General features: G+C 38.5%; 1 protein-coding gene across 2 annotated transcripts in view; it reads right to left on the bottom strand.

The window, feature by feature from the left end:
* Positions 1-15,773, bottom strand: part of LOC147034978 (myoferlin-like) — a 424,490-nt gene that overhangs the window by 321,443 nt on the left and 87,274 nt on the right. For both annotated transcript variants that reach the window (XM_085891822.1, XM_085891829.1), the window contains 5 exons: positions 15,663-15,725; positions 12,061-12,111; positions 8,922-8,952; positions 3,676-3,791; positions 1,877-2,000 (listed from right to left, as the gene is read on the bottom strand). In XM_085891822.1, the coding sequence (XP_085747948.1) occupies positions 1,877-2,000; positions 3,676-3,791; positions 8,922-8,952; positions 12,061-12,111; positions 15,663-15,725 (385 nt within the window). The remainder of the gene's footprint in view (positions 1-1,876; positions 2,001-3,675; positions 3,792-8,921; positions 8,953-12,060; positions 12,112-15,662; positions 15,726-15,773) is intronic.

Here is a 15,773-nt window from a genome sequence, read left to right as displayed (position 1 = left end):
TCCACAACAATTGAAATTGAAGTCTTCGACTTGAAATGTGTGATAAACACCATTCCCTAAGAATTCATTACTTCAACAAGTGGTGGAAGACAATGACTGTCAAAATAATATTTGTCTTGACTATTATGAATGCAAATCCAATGAGAACCATTCCCATTATTATCTTCTAAATTCAAAATAATATTCTTTGTATTTTCAGACAACTTTGGAAATTCATCTCTCAAACAAATAACCACATTATCTATTTTTTTTTTTTTTTTACAATATTCAGCAAGTTCAGTATTTGATGCAGGATTCTTTCCAAATGCTTTAAACCACTCATCAATACTCATTTATTTATGAGAAAGATATAATCCATTACCCCATTTAGTGAATTTTACACCAGCTTGCGTGATAAAAGAAATGATATCTCAAACTAACAATGTTGCTTTATCAGGAAATCTTTCAAGTTTTTCAGGAAAATGCACAATTACACCACTTCTACCAATGTGTTTCTCTAACTCTTTGTTTTGTCTTTCCATCTCTTTTAGAGCCTGGAGTTGAGCCTTCCTTTTCTTTACAGTTTTTACCGCTATGGAAATACCACCCGTCAAAGCTCCTACCACACCAAGACCTGCCAATAAAAGAAGGAGGGATATAATAAATCCTCCACTTGTCTTTCTGACTGAATATTTCTTCAACATCAGTTTTGACAATTTTAATTTTAAGTGAGCCAGTATCGTTCAAGATTTTCACCTGTTCTCTTTTGAGCAAAACATCAATTCTTCCTGCTCCGTTTCTCTGAATTGTATTAACGTTAATCATGCAAGGCTTTTTATTTCGTATGCATAATTTTAGTTTATTATGATTGATTTGATTAACATTTATCCCAGTTGGCACTTTCCTACTCATTTATTCATCAAAAAATTATGTGAGACAAATCATAACACCATTATCTGCATTAATCTGCAATTCTGTTTCTTCCAAAAGCAAACAATATGTATCAACTTCTTCACTCTCTCCTCTTTCAATGTATATGGAAGTATCCACTCCATTAGACTTTATAGTTTCCTTTTGAGAACTCAGGTCAATTGCGTAGATTGTATTTAGACTTTTAAATGCAACCTTATCCAAAAATGGGACCTTTTTACCATTGCTTTCACACACCTTTTGGTAAAACTTGTAAGCTTTCGCATAATTGTATTATGCCAATCAATTTCCAATCTGTCTTGTGGATAAAATGTTCCATCCAGAGAAACCCAAAGGGTTGAGGTGGTCAGGGGTGAGGCATATGTGGGTAAAAATAATAATAATAATAATAATAATAATAATAATAATAATAATAATAATAATAATAATAATAATAGAATAAAATAAAAGCTTTTTGATGCACAGTCGAGGTTCATGGAAGAGCTTGTTCCCAGAAACAATTTAATGAGGAGAAGCTGGTGCAGAATGAGTGGAAGAGGTGCCAGAGCTCTCTGAGAAATTTTTTTACTCCTTTTTATTGTCAGGGTGAAATAGTTTTTCCCTGAGTTAACATGAAAGTCAATGGGGGAAATGAGTCGCAGAACCAACAAAAATTGTTTAATGGATTATAATATCCTTTTAGTTCATGCTAAAGTCGACTGATGTCTATAAATGCCTTTATAAGTGCAAGCTCCATATTGAGCCTTGGATTCTGCACAATTGAAATGACTGCAGTAAAAAAAAATGAAGAAGAAATTTCAGGCTGCATTTATGGCCAAGAAACTTCACACATTCATATACAAATATGGTAGTTACAAATACAATTTACTCAAAAAATATGGATAGGAAAGCAGTGATGTGCTCTACAAATATATTAAACCTGCAAATGATACACTGCAGAATATAATACTCTGCACTATCTACTCACTCTCAGGAAGATCCTCAGCACGGTACACACGGAGGATGAATATGATGGATTGCATAGCGACCCCCGCTGGCTGCAACACATTGCTTTCTACATCTTCTTCATCCACCATCCTTTTCTTCACAGACTACACAATGAATGAGATCAAACAATCAGCCAAAATATCAGGTAAGATCAAACAACGAGCACAATCATTTGTTGGCTCGGATAAAGAGCCAAAGTCCAAAACCTCAGCCACACCTCAATTGCTATGGTGATAAACATACTGTTTTATAAAATTAATTGATAAAATCCATTGCTTATCTTGTGCACCAACAGACTGACATTAGCCTTCACAGAGGTTAGCATTCCATTGTACAGCAAAAAACATGAGCTTGACAAGCATCTCAAAGGGTTTAACGCAAGTGCAGCCTCAAAATTGATGAGTTTATAATTCATATTTGATGATTGTGTAATGATCTATTTCTGGCACTGCTAATATAGTATTATTCAATCAGTTGTGAGAATAATGATATGTGCCATTGGTATTACATGTTTCCATCTTAATTTAAATTTTGCTGTTCTTGAGAAATCAGTCTCAATGTTTCTCTAATTTTCTGATGACCTCTACAATAATAAAAATTGCCATTTGTTGGTACTGATAATGCCCTCTTGATGGGGACTCTACATGTTTCTACAGCATGCTCTGTTGCTTGGTCTCAGATAAAAGTGGTGAACTCATGTCTCATCTTGTGTGACAATGCGCTGGAGAAAGTCTTCTGGATGTAAATGGTACAACAACTCACCTGAAATGTCCAGACGAGCTTTTTTCTGGTCCACTGTCAGCATTCGGAGAAACCCATTGAGCTGACATCTTTGCCATCCCCAATTTATCAGTGACGATTGATTGAACCGAACCAAAACTGACACCCAACTGACACACTTAACTCAGCTGCATGCCTGATTGCTCGTCTGTCTTTCGTCACTACTTCATGCACCTGGTTCACCATTTCTGATGTTGCCACCTAACAGGACAATCTGATCTGTGTTCATCTTCAGGGCTTATTCTGCCATGCTTGAACTCAGCCATCCAGGGCTTTGCCATGGAACATGAAGGAGCATCGTCCCCTAATGTCACCATTTTAGTATATCCATATGTATTTGCTTGGGAGGCAAGCCTTTCTTGTGCAGATAGTTTATCACACATCAGAGCTCAGATTTCTCCATTTTGGCTGAATTTAGGGAGTCCCCAACTTTGAGTCTTTGCTCTAGAAAACCTGCAAGCAGACATATGGAATTTGCAAGGTATATCATAATAGCAAGGATATGTCTTTATACTCTGTAACTTTCATCATCCGACCATGTGTAGAAGTAGGTTAGGCCACAAACAAACGGATCGCCCATCATATGATCTATACTCGTATTGCTGAAAATGTAACTTGTATACAAGCAGTCGGATACATTTCTTTTTTAACCTCTGTTGTCTTTTTTTACATTTTCATTCCCATTTCAGTACTTCGTTCATGAAACTGTGACCCCTGCAGGTTTAAATCCTCTACAGTATATAGATCTTTCCATTGTCTTAATATCTATGTGTACATACAAAAGTACACAAATGTTACCTTATGTCTTTACTCGCCTCTTTTATTAGTCAGAAAAATATAACAATTTTTGAAGGAAATACTTCTACTTCTACATTGCAATGAATATAAGATTATAAGTAAAACTTACAATCCCAATTTCTGATCAGACGAAGTCATGGCTAAAGCAGCAAAACACATTTTGTTCAGAGTGTTTCACAGTATGGTATTCCATTGACTTACTGGTTCTTTTTCTCCACTTAAAAGGACCATTATTGTGACTTTCAAAAATCCCCTGGGCATCATTTTGCTTTCTTTCATCTCTGTAATAAGCAGCCATTTTCTTGGAAACACATGATCTGCATAAAACACAAGAAAGAGTGATGCATGGAATGTGTATTTTTATTAATGCAGCCCGATATCAGAAGCTGTTGTTTGCCTCTGAGTGTTAAAACACTGGTTCAACAAATTCAAATGCTTTACAATATGATATGAAAGGCTACTTGGGAAGGCAGGATTAGCTCATCGATAGCATACTAACATTGAATGACAAATTAACATGAGGGTTTTCACAGGAAGGGTATTATCATAGAGTACATCATCGTTTTAAGGAAGGCTTTAATTGGGCTGGAATGCTTGTTAACACTCGTTTGTAGATTCCAAACACCATTTGGTGCGAGTAATACTTGAAAGAGGAAGCCATTGGCTGTCAGTACCTTGACAAAATTCCGAATTTGAGTCACTGCACAATGTTTACTGTAGCAGAGCTTGATGCAAGTTCAACTGGATAAAGTGGGGTGAACACAGCATTAACCCCAAACTTGGAATGACAATTGCAAATACTCTGATGCTTTATATTTCTCAAGATAAAAATTATTTGGAAGGAAGAACATAAAACATACAGTTGGTTTTCCATTGAGGTTTCATTTTCCTTTTTCCAATAAAAAAACACACAATTTTGGCACAGGAGGCGACATTCGGCCCATCATGCCTGCACTAACCATCCCCAGTATTGTCACCCATCCACACATAAGCTACCTACAATCTACATAAGCCAATATCCCTCATACCCTTCTATCTCCATTGCATCCAGTTAACTACCCAAGCCCCAATTTAAACCTATCCACTCCCTCTGCTGGGAGACCATTCCATGCATTAACCACTCTCCGAATGAAAGGAGGAGGGGGAGATTGGGACCATACTCTGTGCAGAGCGTTGGTGCTGCTTACGCAGTCTCCTTGGCTATTGGGCACAATCCTGGAAGGGTCGCCACTCCAACACAGTATACCAGCATGCTGGCACTCATTTTGCCGACCTCGGAAGGATGACAGGTCGAGTTAACCCCACCTGGTAGTAATTCAACAGCTGAGCAGGATTTGAATTCAGGACCCAAGGATCCAAAGCCCGCCACCCAAACATGAATGAAAGACCAATGCCTTAAAACTGTCCTAACTCTCATCTGCTTTACCATCAAGCGATGGTCCCTGGTGCTTACACTTTCCACTCTGCTGAAAAAAATCCACTGCACCTATTTTGCCCACACCCTTCATCATCTTAAACATCTCAATCAGATCCCCTTGCAGTTGCCTACTTTCCAATGTATAAAGTCCTGTGTCCTCCAACCGCTCCTCATAATTTAGTCTATCTAACCCTGGAATCAATCGAGTTGCTCGACGCAGTTCCTGCTCCATGTCAGCTATATCCCTCCTCAAATGTAGTGACCAAACCTGGACACCATATTATATATGGGGCCTCAATAAATTCCTGTAAATTGTTAAAACCACCTCTCTTGATTTATTATTTATTCCCCTACAAATACATCTAAAACCCTGTTTTCTTCAGCAATAGCTGCTTGGCACTGTGCTGTCTCCTTACCTCCCATATCTATTACCACCCCCAGATCCATCTTCTGTGTGACACACTCCAAGATTGGCCCTTGCATAATCATAATCTCAATTTTCATTATTCACCTACCCATTCCCAGCACCTTACATTTCTTTATGTTAAAATTAATCTGCCAATCATTTTCCCAATCTATTAAAGTATCTAGACTTTCCAGAAACTGATCACCACCCTCTCTGCTGTTCACCTAACCTCCAAAGTTTGCATCACCAGCAATTTAGAAAGCACACTTTTAACTCCACGATCCAAATCGTTGATGTAAATTATGAATAACAAGGAAAAGTATCTGTCCCTGGTGATGGGCAAACCAAGCAAAAGTGCCCATCCCAATTGATAGGAAAAGTTTGAGCTAATATATATTAAATTATTTAATGGACTTAAAAAAGGCTAATGCATTGTACTCTTGGCTTCATTCAGATCCAAATCTCTGAGCTACACATAATGCCCACCATGAAATGGTGGTGCAACATCAGGCGGCGGAGGTTGGATTTGTCGAAAAAAAGGTTTAGAATATTCTGCTTGTGAAATAAAATTTGGCCTCAACATTATTTGTTCCTATTCTCCCATCATTTCAAAAGTGAATGTTGACCTTTGCCTGTGTGCGCAGCTTTTCAAATGCAGCGCAGGGAGCAGCCGCCATAAATGGGAGACAGACAAATGCACGGAACGACATCACGGTTCTCATTGTATAATCGATGACTTCCCTTCAAAGTAACTTAAACACAGAAAGAGACCATTCGGCTCATCAAGTCTATGCAATGGTTGACAATCTTTGACAATTTTTTATGGTATACAGTCAAGCCTTGTGGAAGAACTAGAACACTGAATGGATCAGCATACAACAGGACAAAAGGAACAGTCAAGAGGGAGGGAGGCAGGGGAGGGAGTAGTTGGAACACCAACAGCAGAGTTGAAGGACAAAATCGAGGTAGACTTGGACAACCAATAGGTGTGTGGAGGAATGGAGGAGGACAACATGGATACAGAAGGAAATGTGTGTCCCCCCCCCCTCCCCCAATATCTATATCTTGAGCATCAAGCAAGGAATCAACACACCATTTTAAAAGTCTTTGATATAACTATTGATTTAGCCGCGGTTTTAAATGCCAACATCCTCGACTCAGAGCGGACGCTCTAACTAACAAATGATGCCATCGAGTACACCGAGTATTACATTTAGGTTTATCTTGGACCTCATTGAAGTTTGTTATGAAATGTTATTTTTGGTCAAATGCAAAATGGAAGATTTTCTTTTATTAAATTATCAACCTTGCACTGCAACATTTGATCAAAGACTTTCAATATAGGTTACTGTTATTAACAATGCTTACATGGTTTTGTTAAACGATGTGATAATCCTCAGGTCATATCTTATCACACTGTTAAACAAACTGTGATTCCATGTTGCATTTATACATATTTTTTGTCAACATTGTCAAGGCTCGTATGAGAGTGAACACATTGCGCACAGCAAGGTGGGCATGAGGCAAGAGGGATGGGAGAGGGAAAAACAAAACAGTGGGGAACAGAGACATTAGGAGATCTGAGCATTTAAATTTAAAATGTATCTCGTTTGGTGTCATGCTCTTCTTCTTGTTGAATATTGAGCTTTGCCTGCGTATGCAGCTTTTCAAATGCAGCGCATGAAGTGGCCACCGGAAATGGGAGACAGACGAATAAACAAATGGATGGACAGACACGTTTCGCATTGTGTTATACAGTAGATAATAGTCTCAGTACTGATCCATGACCAACATCCTCCCAGCTGGATATACTCCAACTCACAGCCACTTCTTGCTGCCCATCACCGAGTTTGTTTCCAATCCAATTAGCAACTTGACCAGCCACACTCCAATCCCTCACCTAAGCAAACAAGCTCCAATGTGGTACCTTATCAAAAGCCTTCTGAAATTCTGAAAGTCAAGATACATGACATCCACTGAATATTCCTCATACACCAATCAGAAATGACTTCATATAACTCTATTAAATTTGTGAAACATGATCTCCCTTTTGTAAATCAATGCTGACTCCCTTTAATTAGTTTGAAATTATTCAAATGTTTCCCTATCTGTTCCTTAATTAATGTTCCCCACCACTGAAGTCATGGTAACAGGTCTGTTCTTCCCCAATTCTTTTCTGGAACCTTTATTAAATAATGGTGTTACATTTGCTATTCTCCAATCCCCCAGTTCCTCTCCTGACTCCAACAAGCTTTTAAAGATATCCACGAATGCCACATTATCTGATCCGTCACTTCCCGCAATACTCTTGGATTCTGTGATGCATATTATCTGGCCCTGGAGCTTTGTCATCCCTTAATTTTTCTCGCTGCTTCTTCACCTCATCTACTCCTATATGGATCTCTTCTAAAAGCCCATTCTCATGCCCAAGATAGATACTCTCTGTTATTGGAAGTACAAATCATTTGTAGTTTGAAAGGCTTCCAAAGATATTTTTGTTGAACTTGCATTTGAAATTAATAAAATAAAGTAAAATGCATTATGAGGATGTAAAAAAAAATATATATATATATATATATATATATATATATATATATATATATATATATATATATATATATATATTTAACGTGTTCACACAAAGGTTTGGAAGAGCACATGACTACATTAACATCAAGTCATTCAAGGTTAATTGCAAGAATCTTACTGCTTCATGGAGTTAATATCATGATACATGAAGGGTTCATGCCGTTAATATAATAATATACAATGGGGTACGGTTTGTCAAAATGTATGCTTGATGTAGTTTTATTGGAGGGAAGTAATTTGGGTAAATAATTATTTTTCAATATTTTGTGAATATTTTTCCTACTTTCCAACTATTATTTTGGGCTGCAAAATGAACAAGCTCAAATGAGCGAAGATCCTTGTCCGCTTAATGATGACGTCATAAAAACGAATATGACGTCATTGTGATGTATCAGGATTGCGATAAATTATCTGTGCTAATGCCCGGCTTGATTCCTGCAAACAAAATTCTAACAGCTTGCCTAGTTTCGGAGATAATGGTATAGGCGATTTCCATTAGCGGCGATATTATGTCAAATTTTTATCTGGGAAGAATTTGCAAAATCGGAGATGGTTACTGCCGGCACGTGGGCTTTCTGCATATACATGGCAAGTTTCACGAAGAGCCGATGAAAACTCTGGGTTGTGAAACAAAAAATGTCAAAAAATAGGAATGACGTCATAAAAATTGATATGACGTCATAGTGATGTATCATATGTGCGGTAATTCATCTCTGCTAATGCCCTGTTCGATTCCCGCAAAGAGAATTCAAAAAGCTTGCCTAGTTTCGGAGATGATTTTTTAGGCGATTTCCATTAGCGGAGATATTTTGACGTCATAACTTTTTTTCTAGGAGGAATTTTCAAAATCGGAGATGGTTACTGTCTGCGCAGGGCATTTTTACATATATATGCCAAGTTTCAGGAAGTTTCGATGAAAATTGTAGGCTGTGAAACAAAAACGTCCACAAGAAGAAGCAGAAGAACAACAACGTGAGTAAGACTTCGAGATCCTCCATGAGGATCTAAAAAAATTAAATCTAAGTAAAACCTTACTTGTTTCATTGTAGACGACACCAACATCAATCTGCAAGAAAAATGGGGGGGGGGGGGGAGAGTGGTGAACCATGAAGATGTAATGAATCATTTAATTGATCAAATAACCTACTTATTAAGTAAAAGTACTGTGTTTGTGGACAAAAATGTACCGTAAAACAGCAAATGGAAATTTCCATGGAGGCATCCATGTCTTGTCTAAAATCGAGTGAAATGCCTACCAGTGAGTTGATGAAGTATGTGAAGTATGTTCTTGTCACTCACCCAACTCATCCACTGACTTTTGTCATAACAATGACGTGGCCACAATCGTGGCCAACAGCACTCAGTCAAGTGTCTTCAGGTTCTTCTGGGTCTGAAGAGTTATTGTGGTCTTTTGGGTCTCAAGCTGTCTAAAGGTATATGGGGTCATATAGTCCACTATCTCATGTAATTAATACACCTACTAATGTTCTGTGCAGACAAACAAACAGACAGACAAGCCGGTAGGCGACGAGGGATTCGCTTGGATCAAAGCGCTGGATGCGATGATTTCATTCTGACCGATCCACCGACGAAAATTCATTGCCAAGACGTATTGGTTCACAGACAATTGTTCCTCTGCCTGGCAAGATTTTTCCTATTGCGTATTTTGCCAACTGGCACTCCTCATAAAAAAATGACGTTGAATAGACACCCTATTTTTGAAGGACTACCATTTCAAAAATAATCAGTTTGCTGGTTTGTGCTGTGGAGCCTCGCGTTGCAGAGACACACACACACACACACACACACACACACACACACACACACACACACACACACACACGCACGCGCACACACACACACACACACACACACACACACACACACACACCCACACTCACACACACACACACACACAAAACCCGAAAGACTTCTCTCAATGCTCTTGTTTGACAACACCTCCTGAGCCAATCAATATTTTTCATAAGCCATGCCCACTTTCCTACACCACTCCCACTTTCCTCTGCCACACCCTCTTTTCATCAACCATGTCCACTTCGCCTAAGCTCCGCCCACTTTCCTAAGCCCCTCATAAAAAATGACAGTGAAGACACCCGATTTTTGAAGGACTACCATTTGAAAAATAAAACCTCAATCAAAAATCGGCTCGAGTAAAATTTTCTAAATAACTCGGTGTTTAATTCCGAAGTGTCGTTTCTCTTAAATCAAAACTGAAGGACAAGTATTGAAAATACTGCACGCGGTTTTTCGGCAGCTGCACAGCAATGAGTGGTTGCAAGGCAACGAAATTCAAACGCGCACATTCCCAGACCATATGGCACCTGTTGGCAAAGTTTCATCGAAATCGGTTCGCTGGTTCGTGCTGTGGAGCCTCGTGTTGCAGACACACACACACACACACACACACACACACACACACACACACACACACACACACACACACACACACACACACACACACACACACACACACACACACACACACACACACACACACACGGAAAACCCGACAATAATGGATATCTAGCATATAAAGCGAATCCAACATACATACAAGCCGGTAGGCAACATCGGCGGTCGCTGGACGAAGGCGAATTTGAAATATGTAGATAAGAGAACACATCAGATGGCATTTTTGCCGTTCGTTGTTCCACATAGGAACATGACGAGCAACTGTCCATTCATCATTTGTGTTCGATTCCCTCACACTACGTGAGGGAATCCCAACGTGAATGTTGGGGTGAAAGCATATAGTAATATAATTGCATACCAGTCATAGTTTTTAACGGATCGGGCTGAAACTTTTTGACAAAGAGGTTGATTATAGTGCGCATAAAAGCGCCAAAGCCGATTTTTGATTTTAGAAAAAAAAAAAAATTGGGATTTTTTCAAAAATTTCAAAGTCCCGTTGCGAGGCAATGGTGGTATCCATAGCAACGGTGCTCAAAAGCAAACAACGAGATCCTGGTATGAACCTACCAGTCAAGTTTCATCAAAATTTGTTAACTCCTCTGGCCTCCAGAGCTGTCCATTATATACAAACAAACAGACAGACATACAGACAGACGGAAACCTGAGAATAACGGTAGTCGAGTGACCACCCAACATACATACAAACGGATGCAAATGCAATGCCCTCTCCTCTGGCGAGGACATAAATAAATAAATAAATCAGATGAAACACAAAGGTGGGGCGAAGAAACAGACATTTTGGAGTGAGGATGAAAGGATCTTGACGAGAACAAACTCGACCCTGCCTGTTGTACAATTATTATGTAAGCTTATGTTGAAGATGTACCATGGAAATGATTATCATAATCTATTCCCCCCTTAACAATATATTTTTCAGCTGAGAGACTTGCCAATCACACTCTCCAAAGATGTGCACTCCTGTTGCTGTGATTGCTGTGCTGCCTTTTGTACCATTTGATTTTCTCCATCCCTTCTGACTTCATCAATCACCCTTTGCATGTTTTCTCACATCTTTCCATCTTTCCTTTGATCACAACCTCATCCTCTCAGCCAAGTACCTGTACTGTGCAATTACCTTGGTTGTAATCTCTTTTCACAGGTGTCAAATAGTTGAGTTGGAGCCTCTCAGGGCCCAAATTATCTGCTCAATATTATTAGGATTATGTTTCAAGGACCAACTTGTAATGTCTCATGATGTTTTATCACTGGAGCATGACTGTTTCTAATATATTTGGTCCATGGGTCAAAAAAAAGGTTTTCCACTGAACTCCAGACAGGGTCAAATTGTCGTTCTTTATTGTAATAATTCCTGCTATCGCTTTTCAAGATCTCAGTGAGGTTTGGCTTTATCACCAACATAAAGTCAGCATTCGACTTCGAAGTTCTCTTCACTTTTGTTTTTGGCCTGATACTTGGATTCCTTGTGCTTGAATGTATCCGCTTTATCTACTTCCTCAAAACCTTTTACTTTCTCGATATCTTCAAAGTGGCATCAAAAGATCAACCAACACTCTTAGCAGGGACTTTAGAGTAACAGGTTGTTCTGATTGGAGATTTTGAACCTATCGTGTTTTCATCTACATTCCCTTTGAAGAGGCACAACTTTCGGTTCATGAATGAGCTAATCAACCTTTGTATATACTTTCCAATTTTAACTCTACATGTTTGAGAAATGTCTTACCTTGAAGGATCCGATTTCTGATTCATCTCTACCCTTTTTGGCATTAAGGACCTGTTTACAGGAAAAACATACATCAATAACTGCAGTCAGAAATAGGAACCAAATGTAGTGCAATTTCATTGTACCCCTTCAGTTAATACAACTTTTCACGAACATTGTATTTGCTGCTAAGTGGTACATTTCTGCATAGAAGGATGCAAAATGAAATCAAAATTGGTCAACATCACACCTCGCAAATTATTTTTTGAAACGTTATCAGTGTTTCACATGAACCATTTATTTTATATTTAAAATTGTTATGCAAATTAAGGATCACCATTACACTTACTCTTAACATGTGCACCTGTCTTTATGAAATTTGCTACAAAGTAGTAAGGCAGGGAAAAATAAGAAGGGGGTTGGATTTGATTCCCAGTGGTTTTCAGATGGGGATTTTCAGTCATCCACTCTCCATACCACTGTGAACACCAAATGTCTTGTGGTGCTATTCAAAATAAGTAGGCTTTAGCATCGTTATGTTGGCTGTATTTTGAATATTCCTCCAATTAATGCCTGGTTTGTCCTCAAGTGAAGCAAATATTGATTGGGTAGGGCATCACAGTAAACAAGCTTTACAGATTCTGTTCTCCAGCAGATACAAAATGGCAGAACAATAGAGTTTACAAGAGTGTAATATTTTAAATGATAAAAATAAGAACAAAAGGAGAGAACCATTGTTCGAGAAAAATAACTGCATTTGATAATAGGCTTCCAATTGATTGCATATATCATCAACCCTTTAAACATTAACAATTTTCAGAGCAATTTTCTTTCTTGCTATTTTCATCTGGTACATTTCAGCTGCTCTTATATTTGTGCTGCTTATTGTCAACTACATAGGTAGATCAACATTAGTCCTAAAGCGTTTTTGTAAAAATGAAAGATCACTTGGAGGAATGTGCACCCAGCATTTCATGGTCAGCATGACGAATCGACATGACATACATTAAAATGTTAGAATTTTAATCCTATCACACCTAATTCGGTAAGAGGTGTCTCCATCGGTTTTCCTCAAACTTCATAAGCCTTATTCAAAAATGCTAAGCAAGACAATGCTATCTCCCCCAAACATGCCCGACACCCACTTGGACAGAAAGTTAGAACTGGTATTTAAGCCCTTCTTGGGTGCAATTCTGTTGGCCACTTCGTACATGTGGATGTTCCATCCGAATATGCCATTTTTGAAAAAAATTAGGAGGTAACAGGCATTGTTAGTGAGCCTCAGGAGAGCAGGTACCGATGAAATGCTGAATTCACAGTCAGCCAGATTTAAGTTTAACAACCCCTGGGACATTCAAAGAGTCGACCCCGCAACCAACCTTGAAATGTCGTGGGAAGAGAAAAAAATTTTAAAAAGCATTACTGCATACAGATCTATAGACATTTCACAACAACACTTAAAAAAAAATGAAGATAAAGTAAAAGTAAAAATATTTACACTAGAAGGGCACTCGGTAGAGTGCATACCTTGACCAAGCTTATTATTTTACGTTTTGTGTCCAACTGATGAGCCGGATCTGGATTCGGACCTGAACAAAAATTTTAATTGACCTGTTCTCGTCACCAAACCAACTCATCCACCAATTTTTGTCCAGATCCGTCCATAACCTTTTCAGATATCGTGCTATATATCATTTTAGCACCATCACTCAAAAGTGAAAAATCACTTTAAAATTCTCAGATCTGGATCCAGATTCGGATCTTCACCAAAATCGAATCAATTCTTCCTTCTTACATACCCAATCTGCCCAGCAAGTTTCGTCCGAATCCGTCTTCAACTTTTTGAGACATCATGCAATGTATCGTTTTAGCAGGATCACTCAATGGTGAAAAAAATCAATTAAAAAATTCTCGGATCTGAAACCGGATTTAGATCTTCACCAAAATCGAATTGTTTCGTCCTAGTCGTATACCTCAGCCCTCCACCAAATTTCATCCTAATCTGTCCACAACTTTTTGAAATATTTTGTTCACAAACAGTGAAAACATAACCATAAAACATAACCTCTGAAAAAACATAACCTCTGTCCACCTTCGGTGGGTGGAGGTAATTATCAGTTAGAGCTGAACAAAGTGATATCAAATTGATAAAGTGATATTGACAGAATGTGAACACAAATTTATCAAAAACTGGATGGGGAAAGTCGAATTGCCAACCTTACATATCAGATGTGATCCCATATACAACAACTTGAGTGAACAAGGGAATAAATAATACCAGCTTTATAAATAAATAAATGTATCGGATGTTTTTCGTGGGTCCCCGGGAGTTTGGGTCCTGGACAAATGTCCCATGGGTCCTTCGCTAAATCCGGCCCTGGTCACAGTTGAATGCGGCATAAGCAGAGGTAAATGTTACGAGAAAAACTACCACCCCCATGAAAATTACGACCACCCCATTAAAATTCTGAATAATGATGAGATCGATCACTTTAAAGGGGCACTCAGAAACTCAGATTAATATTAAAACTCAGAAACCAACCTGAGTAATAACAATGATGTGTTGGAATGTGCTGTTCCAGTATCTCATGTTTTGTATCTGATTATTATTCCAGGTATGGATCAATTTCTCTCAAAATGGTGAATATTGATTCACCACGCTGAGTTTATTATCGATGTTGCAAGTAAAGTCGCACCATGCATTATTGTGTTGTTTTTGGTGAAGGCCTACCAACTCGGGGAATGAGAGAATACAATGCGCGCATTTAGTCAAACCATCTCTGTCAATCCATCCCCCAGAATACTGAAAGTGTTCTGGGGAAAATGATTGCACAGGGATACCATGATTGAGGACTGTTTGATTAGCGATGCTATTTGTTGTGATATTAGGATTAATGCAAGCATTCTGTGCATGATGAATTAAACAGTAAAAGCGAACAACACCTTTTTTCTGACAGCACTTGCGGTTACCGTGAACATTGTGTTGGAATATGCCAAGCCGGCATCTCATGTTTTGCATCTTTGATCATTATTCCATAAAATAACTTGGAATTGGAATGGTGACTCTGCTCTGATCCATATACCTCATCACCCTGCACGATCACAGAAGACTACTGTTATCGTGCAACATAAACATCAGACCAGGTATGTCAGGAAATATACTTATTACAAAAGTGTCAGATAATTTAATGAGAATCGTTTATGATAGGGAATTGTATGGGAATAGGGGGGTGGGGGAGAGGAGGAGGGAGGGCAATGACAGAATTTATACTAAGGCTATGCCAATAGCACATTTAAATCATGAATGCACAGGACAAGTCAACAGCAAGAGACCTGCACAATAATACAGGAATCGTGGCTGATGAGCAAAAGCCAATATTAATGTGGGAGAATCAAAACATCCACTTTGTTGAAAAAAAACACAATACCATAGTCCATAAATCACACACAGTTATCCATGAAGCATTGCCGACATGGGAAAGTTTCCATTTCTCACAAAAATATCTCCAAAATAAAAATAAAGAAATTGCAGAGGGGTTAAAAGAAAAGCAATGAAAGAGAGCAGAAAGGGGGTAAAAACGAATAAAGAGATGACAAGGCCTGTTTTCAGTTTGCACACTTGCCTTGAAATGAATAATATGCTTGAAAATATTTTCTGGTACTCCAAAGTAAGTGAAATAGAACATCTGCAAAAAGAGTGCGACGTTTTACATCATATTATGAACCAAACGAAT

This window comes from Eptatretus burgeri, chromosome 1 (assembly GCF_056783735.1).
Source record: "Eptatretus burgeri isolate ZD-2024b chromosome 1, Ebu_testis_v1, whole genome shotgun sequence".
NCBI classification, from domain to species: Eukaryota; Metazoa; Chordata; class Myxini; order Myxiniformes; family Myxinidae; genus Eptatretus; species Eptatretus burgeri.
The sequence above is the reverse complement of the archived record's forward strand: the minus strand, read 5'-3'. Positions and strand labels throughout refer to the sequence as shown.